The 13,203-nt window shown below is 45.0% G+C and overlaps 2 protein-coding genes across 5 annotated transcripts; one reads left to right on the top strand and one right to left on the bottom strand.

Annotated features, from left to right (window-relative positions):
- Nucleotides 1-60: 60 nt before the first annotated feature.
- LOC108112876 (protein kintoun) lies at nt 61-5,876 on the top strand. Of its 3 annotated transcripts, none has more exons than XM_017223212.2 (5): nt 61-222; nt 1,602-3,014; nt 3,290-4,319; nt 4,382-4,514; nt 5,079-5,876. In XM_017223212.2, exons 2-5 carry the CDS (start codon nt 1,784-1,786, stop codon nt 5,229-5,231), a joined length of 2,547 nt encoding a protein of 848 aa, XP_017078701.1. In that variant the 5' UTR covers nt 61-222; nt 1,602-1,783; the 3' UTR covers nt 5,232-5,876. The 3 variants fall into 3 exon arrangements, with proteins under 3 accessions (XP_017078701.1, XP_017078700.1, XP_017078702.1); XM_017223211.2 differs by lacking the exon at nt 61-222 and adding an exon at nt 887-987; XM_017223213.2 differs by lacking the exon at nt 61-222 and adding an exon at nt 908-991.
- On the bottom strand, nt 5,616-13,102 carry LOC108112875 (DNA polymerase zeta catalytic subunit). Of its 2 annotated transcripts, XM_017223210.1 has the most exons (12): nt 12,866-13,102; nt 12,575-12,804; nt 12,270-12,514; nt 11,964-12,211; nt 11,462-11,906; nt 11,276-11,395; nt 10,809-11,225; nt 10,659-10,752; nt 10,501-10,593; nt 7,713-10,439; nt 6,567-7,661; nt 5,616-6,507 (listed from the first exon to the last, which is right to left on the bottom strand). In XM_017223210.1, the coding sequence occupies exons 1-12, from the start codon at nt 12,995-12,997 to the stop codon at nt 5,892-5,894; spliced, it is 6,462 nt and encodes a 2,153-aa protein (XP_017078699.1). In that variant the 5' UTR covers nt 12,998-13,102; the 3' UTR covers nt 5,616-5,891. The 2 variants fall into 2 exon arrangements, with proteins under 2 accessions (XP_017078699.1, XP_017078698.1); XM_017223209.1 differs by lacking the exons at nt 11,964-12,211; nt 12,270-12,514; nt 12,575-12,804; nt 12,866-13,102 and having other exon boundaries at nt 11,458-11,583.
- Between the last annotated feature and the right edge of the window lie 101 nt (nt 13,103-13,203).

Raw genomic sequence — 13,203 nt, 5'->3', positions numbered from 1 at the left:
ACTGAGACCCAAAATTTACTAAATGGCCTGCGTAAATATACCAAAGCATTGGCCGCACACACACAAACACGAGCAGCCGGTCCAGCGGAAAAGTTTCTAGAACGTCGAACTCGAACTCCATTTAAAAATCTATTAAAACTGCATTCGAGTGATTTTATATTGTTATTAAATAATTTATTCAGTAAAGTTATAACAACAGAAGCATAAATTATTACAATTCAGGTGAGAGGGATGTGCATTATTTGGTTTTATTGTAGAAGACCATCACAATTGGAGGTCTTGTATAGGAAATTGAAGTTGTTTTTGTACATGGTAGCGACACTTTATATTTCCCATTAACGTAAATAATTTACAGATTCTATAAATTAACTTAAAACAAACATTTATGTAGTATAGGTTTCCATGTCTGCCGCGACCGGTTTGTCCAGAAAATCAATTAGTTTTAGTTCGTATCGATCAAACAAGAGTTTTTCCCCTCCCACACCGCAAACATGTGTTCGGTCACGTAACTGTTATAATTTTCCTCGTTTTCCTCAGAGAGGAGATACACACGCAGTAGGGACTACTATATAGACCTCTATGTACCGCCCACCCAATACATCTTTACATGTCCGTCGGCCGTTGGTAAACATTACAATTATTATCATTGCCTATATGCATGTACACACACATTGTAAAGATATAGTCGTTTATTGTACAATTAGTTGGGTTGCGCCAGAAATCGCATAATGTGTGGGGGCGGAAGAAGTGGCTGGGAGGCGGGGGAAGAATCTCGCTAAACAAAAACAATTGGGGGCAAGTGGTTTTTTCGCGCTTATCACGAGCCCCTCACTGCGCAGATACCGCTCTCTCCGGCTCTCAAAGCCCCTTCAATATTTGCCGGCGTTTCAGTCGGTACGCTCTCATTCTTATAAACACGCTCGTCGGGAAAGCATCGCTCCCAATAACACAAACATTATAAAAAAAACAACATACAAAAAACAACACGTAGGTAAAACGCGTCCCCTAGATTTTTAGAAACTACGCAGTTCGTTTATTTATTGGCCGACAAATAAAATAGCGCGTGTTCAGTTTATACTCACTTACATAATGCTAATAATACGGCCAAAAGCCGGCTATTTTTTGGCAACGACCTTACTGCGTCATTGATTTAATATTTATTTGCTTATCTACTGATTAGAAATTAGAATTTCGTGATGTTGATATTTGGTTACGAGTTAGTCAGGACCTAGGTCAACCTTGGAACTTAGTAGTTGCCTTATCGCTGATTTACTTGGAAAGTTTCCATAGACCTTTTTAACAGGTTTCATACAGTTGTATTCATAGCAAAATCCCTCAAGGATTTTATTAAGTTATTAATAAATAAAAAGAAAAATGTAACAGAAGTTGAAGCTGCTTCATGGATAAAGGTTTAATTGTTTTATGAGTAATATATGTACATATGTACATAAAAGTATATACGAGTAGATCTTATGAAATTGGTATGCCGAAGATATTACTGAGATCATATTTGAATCGTTCACTCAATACACCAGCTTGTCTGTTGCAATAATCAATAATACGCTATCGTTGAAGATAATTGTACCTATTTCCAATTTCAGAACCTTCCAGAAAGCAAACTCTTTTTCTAAGGGAAAGAAACCAAGCAACCCTTAACAAACAATCAAACAAACAAAAATTAAACCCTCAAAAGTGATAAGAAAATTGTTATTTGTGTAGAAAAAGTGCCGATAAGAGACCCGAAGAGATCTCTCCGTGAGTGAAGTGTCCCTTTGAGAGAGCTATGTCCGCATCCGCTGCCGGTTCGCGTAATAAACACTCCAAGGTCCGTAACGATGAGCAGCTCGACATAAGCAAAGACGAGTTCAACCGGATCAAGGAGGCCCTCAAGCAGGAGGAGTTCCGCAAGTTATTTTTCGACTACGTCGAGGAAATCCAGGACCCCGAAAATCGAAAGATCTACGAGGAGGAGATCACCCAGTTGGAAAAGGAACGTGGCGTGGAGGTGAAGTTTATCCACCCACAACCAGGATTCGTAATTAAGACGGCGTTGGATGGTGAGGTTAAGTGCTTCATTAACATCGCCGGTTCTACGGAGATCGAGAGGCCTAAGAATGAGGTGGCAACCGATCCATCAAATGGCAGACGTGGTTTGAGCTGGTCCATTCCCATGGCTCAGACATCTTCGCGGGATGATTGCGATGCCAAGAACAATCATTGCAAGGTGTTTGACGTGGTTTTCCATCCGGATGCCCTGCACCTGGCTAAGCGGAACAAGGAGTTCCGGCAGTGCCTTATTGATACGGCACTGGACGCTGTTGAACGTGAGTTTAAGGTCGCCCTAGATCGAGCCAATCTTAAATTCCCTAAGCTGGACTACAAGGGCATCGCCCGCCCCACTGTGATACGCAAGCTGGCCGAGAATCCTACGGCTGAGCAGCAGGAGCCGCATCCCCTGGCGCACATGTTTCCCACAGAACCACCATCTTCTAAAAAAGTTGAGCCTCGGGTCCTGCCTATGAAAGCGAAGCCCACTCCCGTGCCAGAGTTCACAGTCCCCAAATATTCAATAAAGTATAGTCACGATGTGGACCTGTCAGAGTACACGGACGAGCTGGACGCTAAGCTGCATGTGACCGTTCCTCGTTCCCTCGTCGTCGAGATCGAGCTGCCTCTGCTTCGCTCTACAGCCGAATGCCAACTGGATGTTACATCAAAGTCTGTATTTCTATTTAGCGAGCGTCAGGGCGCCAAGTACCGCCTGAAACTAGACCTGCCCTTCACCGTGGACGACAAGGCGGGACGGGCCCGCTTTGATACGGATCTGCGTCGCTTGAGCATCACATTACCCGTGGTGCGGAAGAGCGGGCAGGAACATGCCCAAATGCATGAAACCCTGCGCAACTTTAGCCGCGAGGATAGCGGCGTAGAGCTGCATTCCAACAGCGAGTCGCCTGTGGAGGAAGATCCCGATGGCGAACTGAGCGATTCCAAGGCGGATATTTCCGAGACTGGTAAGTAACAAAAATGGCGTGATATTTTTGACTTTCGGGCAGTTTATAGTTAAGCAGTTCATAAAAGTAGAAACAAAAATGGCACATCCGACCTTATGTGACCAATGTAATCTCTTACTTGTTAAGCTAGCTAGTAGTATATATTTTAATATAATATATACTTTTATATAGTTGTTATAAATAATATTATATATTAAACTAAGAAAATTAACAGTTTATTATATAGAAGACCGTTTGTCATAACTAATCCATATTCCAATTGTGTGTTCCCGTAGCCACGCCCACTGCCACACCTGTGCGCAACGCCAACAGCCCGTTCCTTAAGAGCTCCGTGCACTACCAACTCCCCAGCAAGTTTGATTGCAACGTGCTGGACAATGTGATGGCCTTCGTGCTTCACGTGCCCAACGTTCAACCTGATTCCATTGAGCAGTTGAAAGAGCAGCGAAGCCTCCACCTGCAGTTCGCCACTATTGGCAGTGGCTATTATCCCACCCACTATGCTTTTTACGTAGAACTGCCGGAGGAGGGCGATGAATCCGCCATTGAGAGCGTAGAGGCGGAGGCATGGGACAACAATGTTGTGCTCAAGCTGTGCCTGAGCTCGCAGAGCGAGGCTCCCGCTTGCTATCTCGCAGGACTAGATGCCACGGATATCAAGGAGTACCCAGTCCATGGGCAGTACAATGTGAATACCAAGGGGAGAAAAGATGCAAAGAAGAAGAATGCTCCGCTCGATATCAAGTTCGAGCACAACCAGGAGGGCCAAGCCTTAAAGGTTACCATTCGTCCTGGAGCAAAGGAGGAGGAGGAGGACGATGAGCAACAAGATCAAGAGCACGAACAAGAACAGGAGCAGCAGCAACAAACTCAGAGCAAAAAACCCGGCAAGAAGCAACGCAAGCGAAACAAGAAGGAGCGTTCCCTTTCCGAATCTGCCTGCGAGGATATGCTCGTCCAGGAGCCTTTGGCTGGAAATCGCGAATCGCAACCGAAATGCTCTTTTAAGGTGCCTGCACAACGCAAGCAACGTAGCTTTTCTGAGTGTAATGACAGTACCCGGGGCTCACATCGCGGCATCCTCAAGCGATTTAGTCGCTACGCACCACGGCCCTCAATATCGGATAGTTGCTCTTCCATCGACGACTGCTCTTCGTACTCGTGCTCCGTGGACGCCTCCGGAACCTCACTGTTCTCGCATTCATTTGGCGGTATTCCCGAGGAAGACCGGTCAGATGCCGGGCTTTCGGAGAGCTGCAAGAAGACTGTTAGGTTTAATGATCACATCATGAAGCAAGTGTTCCGGTGAGTACGATTTATATCCCCTCCAAATTGCCAGCAATCTTATAATTTGTTTTATTGCACAGGCTTGACTCAAGCATCCTGGGTCAGCGGAAGAAGAACCAGAAGCGACGCGATCTCAAGCTGCGGGCTCAGCAGCGTCGCCTCAGCGAAGGTGATTCCGTTGATTACGAGGAGACCCGTGGCACTGCCCTCAAGGTGAGATCTAGATCCAGATTGCACTGGTCTGGTTAATTGAGCGAATATCCCGGCTAGTTAGAAGGCGGTCAGATTGTTACCCTGATAATTGAATTAGTAACACTCGGCGAAATCTGGCAGATTGGCACGATTTGCCTCACACCAGACATTATTATTGATCAAGTCTTTGTTTAAGGAATTTTATTACTCGTGTGTGAAAGTTAAATAGATCTGGGGTAGGCTCTATTTATAGCAAAAATGTTGCGAAAATTAATTGAAGTATGGTAATTGATATGATTGATATGCAGCTGGCAAACCATGGGTTGGGAATGGAAAATTTCTGCATTTGTAGACAGCAAACAGTTAAGGAAATATATCGGATTTGCAAGTAAATTATTCCACTGTTATTTATTGATATTTTTGTTTAATAGAATTGCGCGAAAAGTGATTTAGAAAATATGACGTACATAAACCATATTTTTATTTGTCAGTCTTAAGTTTCTCTGACCTAGGATGCTTAAGATGCCATGCTTAGAGTACTTTATTGACATAAAACAACAATAATGATGTTAATTTTGATTACAGGAACAAGGGAATCCATCAAGAAATGGCAACAAGCCCCAGGGCGAGTCTTTGCTGCATGACAGCGGACTGGATCTCACTGGAGCAGCGAGTGCCCAAGGCAACAACAACGAATCGGATGCCAAGAACGCCATGATGTTTGAAATGGATGATTAAGATCAAGTTGTTTAAACCACAAATATATTCATATTTTTTGAGTGTTTTCAAGATTTTTAAATGCTACTTATATATTAACTAATGCTACGTTTTTTTTAAATATTTATACTGTAATTTGTTTTGCATCCAAGCAAATTGCTCAATTGGAATGAAATATATACAAAAATTGTATTTAGGCAACACAAATCAGGGCTAAATCAGAAATCAAAATATTCATTACATCATGTACCACTTGTTATATAATTCGGTTAATCATTGAAACTGTTAAAACGAAAGATGAAATCCTGCGCTGAACTGAAAAACCTATTATTATAGATTATAAATATTCATGTTCATTCATATTGCGAAACCCAGTTGATGTCTTACAAGTTTGCAAACTATAAGTTTTAAGTAAACATTTAAACATTCATTTATTGGCTGCATGCTCATAGCTCACAAAACAATCATAACACGATAAACTTACAACAATATCAATAGTTAACAATTCCTCTAGTATTATACACACAACAGAATCACCCGAAATGCATAAGTAGTGGATAAGCTATGTACATGTTTAGAAACGCTGGCTGAAGCAATGAATGTAATTTTAACTTTTGTAAGCGTGCTGAAAGTTAAAATATATAAACATCCCTTATGAATGAGAAATTCCGTATGTTTGAATTAGAAGTGATCCCCCAACAGCTTGTTAAAGTGTTCGATTTGCTGCAGTTCCCGCCGCTTCCCTTCCAACACATAAAGTACAGGGCAGTCGAGGGAATCGCACTGGAGGTTACCTAGCCGTCCGCAACAAGCCTGGCAGATCTGCCGGGTTAGGTAGTAGCTTCTCTCCAGACGAGCTGTTTTATCCGAAAGAAAAACTACACATTTGCTGGCGTTCTTCAGGCATTCTGGACAAATGCCTGCCTTGGTTTGGCGACCACAATCAATCACACAGCTGGTAGTGGAGAAATACTGGGAGATGGTTGACTTGGCGCCTTTTGCACCCGCCAGTTCGTTGGCCGTCCCTACAGCTGGCGTCATGAGCAACTTCCTTGGCAGACTTGCAAACCAATCATGCACATTGGCTCCAATGAGAAGCAGACAGCGATTCAGCGGTGGAATAATTGCTTTGGTGATGTAGTAGATCGCGTTGATCTTGTGACCCTCGTTGGCTAGGATGTCGTGAGGGCTGCGCACCAGTCGGATAAGCTGCATGCCCGGCGGCCCGTTGACTATTATAAAGGGCACGCGTTCACCGCGACGCGGCACATGTCTGGGATCCTTTTGCATCCATTTTCTGAAATCAACAATTTTAAGCAATGAATTGGATGCGGTAAATATATTTCTTGAACTGACCGTGTTAGTTCCAGTGCTGGTACACAGGCCGTTGGCTTGTAACCATTAAGACCTCTGAATTCTTTAGCGAATATTAGGTCCTGCAGATTGGCCCTGCCGGAAAGCAACTTTGTGAACTGTCGGCACACGTACGCTTTGATCTTGCTAACGTCTTGGGTCTCAAACAGGATTCGCAGCACCTTTTCCAGCATCTTGGCCACTGCAGGACAGCCATCCCGGCGCACAGTTTCAATGCCCTTGGCTTCGTAGACAGGTTGGGCCTGATCGGCAGTTTCGTACATGTAGCCCACATAACGCTTCTTGGTCTGTAGCATGCAGGGTTGATAGACCTTTTCCAACTTTAGCTTTACCGGATGCGGATTCATCTCGGTGACGGCTTGAGCAATCTCTTCGCCGATTCGAAAGGCTTCGGCTCGATTTCGGCCGGGGACAAGAACGAACATAGAGTCCGTATCGCCATAGACGACACGCACCTTCCACTTCTCATTCATCTCTACTAGTTTAATTGCCCGCTCCAGGGTCTCCCGTCCCTTGGAAACCACAGAATCACCGACCTCCACCGAAGGCATCCTGCCACTAAAGTTGGCAGCCGTGTAACCATATGTGACATTGGCCATCAGCTTAAGGCCCAACTGCCTGGAATGAAGAATCCGTTGGAGGGCTGAGCTATCTTTGTGTAGCTTCATCGACTGTTTGACCATTTGGCGTGTGTCTAGGATCTCAGTAAGCATGCGTGGCAGGATGCCCTCGCGCACTTCCCGCTTTACGAACACCACACCACATGGCGAAACGGTTATAAGATCGTGTTCCATTAGTTTCTGCAGCATCTGGCGGGGCACGCGCAGCTGCGAGGCCCCAAACTCGAAGGCGGAACTACTACCCAGATGCTCTACTCTACCCAAGCAGGTGGAGAAGCAGTAGTTGTATGCAATAATCATGCTGGGGTACAAGCTCTGAAAGTCAAGCACGATAAGTGGATCCGCATAAAAGCGTGACTGTGGCTCCATGATGAGAGCTAGATATTCCGGCGCACGCATATGAGCTCGAGCTTGGACACTAGGTGAAAGTGGTACCAGGTTCTTTGGCTTGGCGATTCTGTAAAGGTAAAGAGTTCATAAAATTGCTTCTCTTAGGGATTACACTCACCTTAGCATCATGCTTTCCACGCGAAATTGCGAACCACGCGACAAAACCTCGTAGAACTGGATTCCAATGAGTTTGGCCATTTCAGTGGTGCGTCCCAGTAAGTCCAACTGATCCAAGAGAGCCAAAGTGCCACGCACCCGTTCCAAATAATACTCCATCACTATCCACCGGGTACAGGGCGAGGCGAACCATTCGCTGAGGGACTTGGTAGTATGCCAAGGACATCTCTTATGCAAGATATGGTACATCACGTTCTCGAAAGTGTACGACGTCAAGGCGATCTCGGAACGCATCAGACGCCATACGTCTAGCAGAATACGGCCGCAGAGCTTCATTTCCACATCAAGATCGGTGAACTGCTCCCGATCTTCGTCCACAAAGTCTCGGACCTTTTGAGTGGGAACTCGTGAAAGCAGAGGAGCGATGTTGAAGCACAGATATTTAGCACGATCAATAACATAACCCCAGGAGGACATCTCGATCTCGTATCCAGCATATATATCAGCATCCCACCGTCCACACAGGGTCAGCAACGCCTCAAATGCCTCGGCCTCATTGGCAACCACTTGCACTTCAATATCGCGATCTAGACCGTGAATTAATCCTTCACTAAGTAAGTCCTGGGCATTATTTACCATTATATAGCCGCATGCCTTGCTAGGTAGATTTTCATCCGGCAAACTATGCTCAATGGCATAAAACAAAACGCGAATCTCGTCGTGCATCGGATCTGGTTGAAGCTCCCCTCTCGTGGACACAAATACCTCTAAAGTTATAATTGTCAGGTGGTTGCAATCAACGTCCGCTTTGGCCTGTTGTAGGTTCTCCAAATTAACCTTAAAGCCGAACGTGTTATCCAATGTGGCGTGGCTAAGTCCAAAGCTGAGGTCGTGTTGCTGCCTCTGACTGTTGCCCTCCAACTGGCGTAGAAAGGAACTCCTCTCTAGGACCGCCTGAGCGGCGCTACTGGAGACGCTCTGTTCGCTGGACTGGGAGCTGGCTGGTTCCTCTTCCTGGCATTCTTTAAAGTTGAGTTTGGTTCCGCGTTTTCTGCTAATCGTTGTACCTTCTTTAGCTTTGCTACTTATAGGGGTTGCCTTGGCTTTATCCTTAGCTTGAGACAGGGGTGTAAGGCTTAGGCTGCACTCCAAATCCTCACCAGAGCCTTCATCACCACTCGCATCACCCCCTTCCTCAGCCTGCAGCATCATAGTTATCTTCTGGCGTTTGATCTTGATGGGGCTGTCTATGTCATCAGAATTTTTCGTTGGTTCCTCACGCTGCCGCAGAAGTTCCTTTGCCTTCAGCCAGATCTTGGCTTCTTTCCAGGTAGGTGCAGGCTGCGCAGGCTCGATCTCTACCCTTTGCTTGGTGCTAAAGTACTCCCGCATCTTTTGTTCACCCCGATGTCGCTGCAACATCGCTGGGCCACCGATCGCTACTAGTTGCTGTCGCCGCCACTTGTTTAACCCCCGATCATTGCCCAGGACACTTTGAAAGGGCTCGCAGTCATTTAGCTTGTTCCCAGGGATGTGTAGCACGAGAAAGCCCACCTCCGTTACCTTGCTCACATCGGAGGGATTGCTGTAGAAAGGCTGCTGGAACTCGTATTCGGGTATGTCCATCTTTTTGCAACCGCGAACGACTTCATCGTAAGAAGGAGGCACCTCCAAAGGAGTAATCACAAGGGAGTTGTCATTGGAGCGGTCAGGAGCAGGCTGTGGAGAGTCCATAGACATCATGGGACTATCTAACATGTCACTAAAGACCGACGGACTGTTGACAATTAGCGAATGTTCATAGAAACTTCTCATGAGCTCTGGTGTGCGGCTTTCATTGCTTTTGGGACTCAACTGTGGAGTTGTCGGAATCTCAAGAGGTGATTTGCTTGAGATGGGAGTTAGCTGCTTGGTAGGCAATTCCGAACGAAAGCTTCTTCGCAAACGCCTCAAGTTGGGTGTTTTACGAAGTTTGGTGGGTAGGTTGTCGGTCTCTGTGTCGGATTCAATTACCTCATCCTCGCTAACAGCGAACGGACCATTCTCACTAGGACTTTCTAGCTCTCCAGAAGGGTCAATTGATGGTTCCCCTTTTAGTAGTTCATGTAACTTTTCGGCAGCCTGATTAGTAGTTTCTGGTTTTGCAATAATATTAATTTCCTCTTCATTTTTGGTCGAACCTGTATTATGGGGTATATTCGGTTCAATAATAACATTTTCCTTTTGCTTAGGGGCGCCTTTTGATTCCGTTGCGTCAGTTTTTTTCTCAGCTCTTACAGTTTCAGTCTTTTCAAATTCAGGACTTTCTGATAAGTTGTGATTACTTTCGAGAACAGTTTTCCTTGAAATTTTATCTTGACTAGAAGGGCTTGCTTTTGGCTTTGGTCTTTCTATTTCAGTAAAATACTCATCAGGATTATTCATATTCTGTTTATGGCGGGCGCTGCGACGTGGTTTCACTTCATCCGAATTGCCTTTTGACGTGGTGGTTTTGCGCGGTTTTTTCTTTGGCTCCACACAGTCATCCATGGTTGCATTATCCTTTGGTTGGTGACGAGTACTTCTTCGCGGCTTCTTTGGCCCTTCCTCAGACTGTATTTGCTCGCCATCTGCTGTTTCAAATATGTCGGATAGCACGGGATTCTTATTTCGTGGCGTCAGAGAGCAGGTAATGTGTGTCTTGTCCAGGTTGCGCGTAGATCGCCTGTTATTCCTCTGCGGTGTAATACTATCAGAAAACAAGGTTTATAAAATCTTAAATGTATAATATACAATTTAAATAACCCTACACGTTCTTCAATTCGATGAAACTATTTGATTCCTCAACACTTTTTCGCCGCAACTCCGTCATGGCTACTTTTTTGCGAAGTGAGATTTCAGGCCTAAAAACATAATTCAATTTGTGAAAACTCCCAAAATGTGAATAAAGTATCAACTCAGTAATTACCGAGAACTTCCAGGTATTTCTGATCGCGGTAGTTGGTCAAGCTGCAAACTGAGGCGGGGATTTGGTACTCTTTCTGATATTTCATCGTTGTTTTCTGCAATTGATTAAAAATCGTTAGTATCCATTATTTGTTCTACCACTTCTACCCACTCTTTGCTGAACTGCTCCCAATAGTCAAGGCCAGTGGCGCATATTTTTTAGCCGCACTGGTTTTCGGAGTGCGAGGTGTCTTTAACAGACTTGTCTGGCGTTTTGGAGTTGTAGGTGTCTTTGGCGGACTCGCCTTTGGCTTGGGGCTGCACAACTTTTTGGGTGTCCGATGTAAGTGATCATCAGCACCATCGACTTGTGGAAGTTTAGTTTTTACATTTTTTGATTCCTCCGGCTTAGGCTGACTTTGAGTTAGTTTAAGTAGCAGCTCATCGACATCATCAAGCACGGTGGAAAAATCATGCCGGTTTTCCTGGTCTCCTTCTTCGTCAGAATCCCCGTCTTCGTCGAATAAAGGATGCGTGCCTACTGCAGCAGCTGCTGTCTCTTTGTCCAACAGCTCAGGTGTCAATGCGACTAAAAGTACACCAGGATATAATCTTATCTTAAGATTCAGTAGTACCTACAATTTTTGTGCTGCTGCGATAAAGGTGCCAATGAGCTATCCAAATCTACATGGGATTCGCTTTCATTCTGCTCCTCCAACAGCTGCAACGCATCCAAAAGTTCCAAATCTTCCTCTCTCACTGCGGCAAAAAAGAATTGTTACATGTGCAAAAAGAGAGTTTTGTTTTCGGCAATCGTTTACCCACAGGTGGCATCATGGGGCATCGCTCCATGTGGCTGTGTGAGACTCAGGATTAGGTCCTCATCCACTAAAGTTCCATCCATGTATTCAGATTCATCTTTTGGCACTTGTAGGCTATCATTGCTCCCGTTGCTGCAGGTTACATGGTTTTGTATAAAGGAAGCATTTACCAGCAGTTGCTGCTGATCCTGAGAACATTCCTCGGGATAAACGGCGTTGGCTAGAAGCTTTTGTAAATTAAAAGTTCGCTTTTGCTCTCTACTGCCGGGCAAAGTGGTCTGCATAGTGGCATTAGCAAGGGTAGTCTGATCAGAAAATGTTTGCTCGGATATTGTAGACTGCTCTAGTGTCATCAACTTGCTTTCGAGAGCGGTTCGGTAGAAAATATCGCTTTCTGCAATTTCTATTTGGGGACGTTCTTGTGTTGGCGGCAATTCCAAAACTGGTACCTATAATTAATAAAAAGCTTTAGGTTTCTATCAACAAAGCAGGAATTAAGGAAGTACCCCTTGGATTCTCTCCTCATTGCCAGTAGCAGTGTGCTTTTCGACCAATTTCTGGCGGCGCACTTTTTCATCATTCCAGATAGCCTCGATGCCCGGATTGGTGTGGTTGCCCTTACTCTTAGCCACCAGCTGGAAACGATTCAGTATGAAGTTGGAGCTCACATCCAGCTCTAAGGCACTGCAGGCCACTTTCTTCACGCTTATGGTATCCAGCATCTGGGTGGGCTTGACATTTGGATAGGGGATCACTAATATGTAAGGTAATGTAAATACATAGGTGGTAAAGAGGTCGTGCAGTCAACTTGCCCTCGTCCTCGTGACTACGACGGAACTTAAGCACCTCCAGTGGGACGTGCACATAGCTCATCCCGTACAGATTGTAGTCTATCATGAACTGGAGGATGTACGGCACATGAGACTCGTGCGGACTGAAGTTCTTGCTTAGAATGGCGCCGCTCTGGAGAAGATTGGCGGCTCGACGCACGAATCGGGGATTGAACATGTAGATCTTGAGGTACTGGTGTTCAACACGATGATAGCCGTAAAAGGGGCTAAAATAAGGACTCAGAGACTAGAGATTTACATGAAGCGGAGGACATTAAAAAACTCACATGCCCTTAACCAGTTGGATTTTGAACACATGCTGGGAGTCTGAACTGCCCTGGCCCAGGGATATATTGATAGCCTTATCCAGGTGCAACGCTATTTGCAGAATTCCCCGTTCAAGGGATTCAAAATCCTTCTTGTCGTACGGAATGTAGAAATAGGGAAACACTCCGTGGACATGCATGCAGGTCTTCTGGCCACAAGAGTTGCCACCGAAAACTCGAATCACAGGAACCTGTTAAGGAAGGGTATAGTTATCCCAGTTTTCCGTCTATGGTGAAATAGGATGGACTCACCCGCTTGATCTCTTTGCCGCGCAGCTCCGAATAACAGGGATCCAAGCCGAACTGCGGCTTCTCCATGTAGAAATCAGCGATTACCAAGCGGACTGAGTAGACGCCATCGATTCCCTCTGCCGCAGCTGTCATTTCGTCAGGACATGGATTTAAATATTTTCGCGGAGGATTAGATTCGATTCAAATCAGAGTGGCCGTAATATTTCACATATATTCGATTAATAAATCGATACATTGATATAAAACTATCAAATTCAAATTAGATCACACAATTCGTACTTCATGATGATTTTAATGACAAACTAAGTAAAATTTAAAAAATTACAGTTATTTATTTA

Source organism: Drosophila eugracilis, unplaced genomic scaffold (assembly GCF_018153835.1).
Source record: "Drosophila eugracilis isolate 14026-0451.02 unplaced genomic scaffold, ASM1815383v1 contig_90, whole genome shotgun sequence".
NCBI classification, from domain to species: domain Eukaryota; kingdom Metazoa; phylum Arthropoda; class Insecta; order Diptera; family Drosophilidae; genus Drosophila; species Drosophila eugracilis.
This window is presented reverse-complemented; position numbering and strand designations above follow the sequence as displayed.

Coding starts and splice junctions, on each gene's coding strand:
- LOC108112876 (XM_017223212.2), top strand. CDS start 1,784: ATGTCCGCATCCGCTGCCGGTTCGCGTAATAAACACTCCAAGGTCCGT. Junction 3,015..3,289: donor GGCGGATATTTCCGAGACTG/GTAAGTAACAAA, acceptor GTGTTCCCGTAG/CCACGCCCACTGCCACACCT. Junction 4,515..5,078: donor CCCGTGGCACTGCCCTCAAG/GTGAGATCTAGA, acceptor TTTTGATTACAG/GAACAAGGGAATCCATCAAG.
- LOC108112875 (XM_017223210.1), bottom strand. CDS start 12,997: ATGACAGCTGCGGCAGAGGGAATCGATGGCGTCTACTCAGTCCGCTTG. Junction 11,907..11,963: donor ATGAGGAGAGAATCCAAGGG/GTACTTCCTTAA, acceptor TATTAATTATAG/GTACCAGTTTTGGAATTGCC. Junction 6,508..6,566: donor CCAGCACTGGAACTAACACG/GTCAGTTCAAGA, acceptor TGTTGATTTCAG/AAAATGGATGCAAAAGGATC.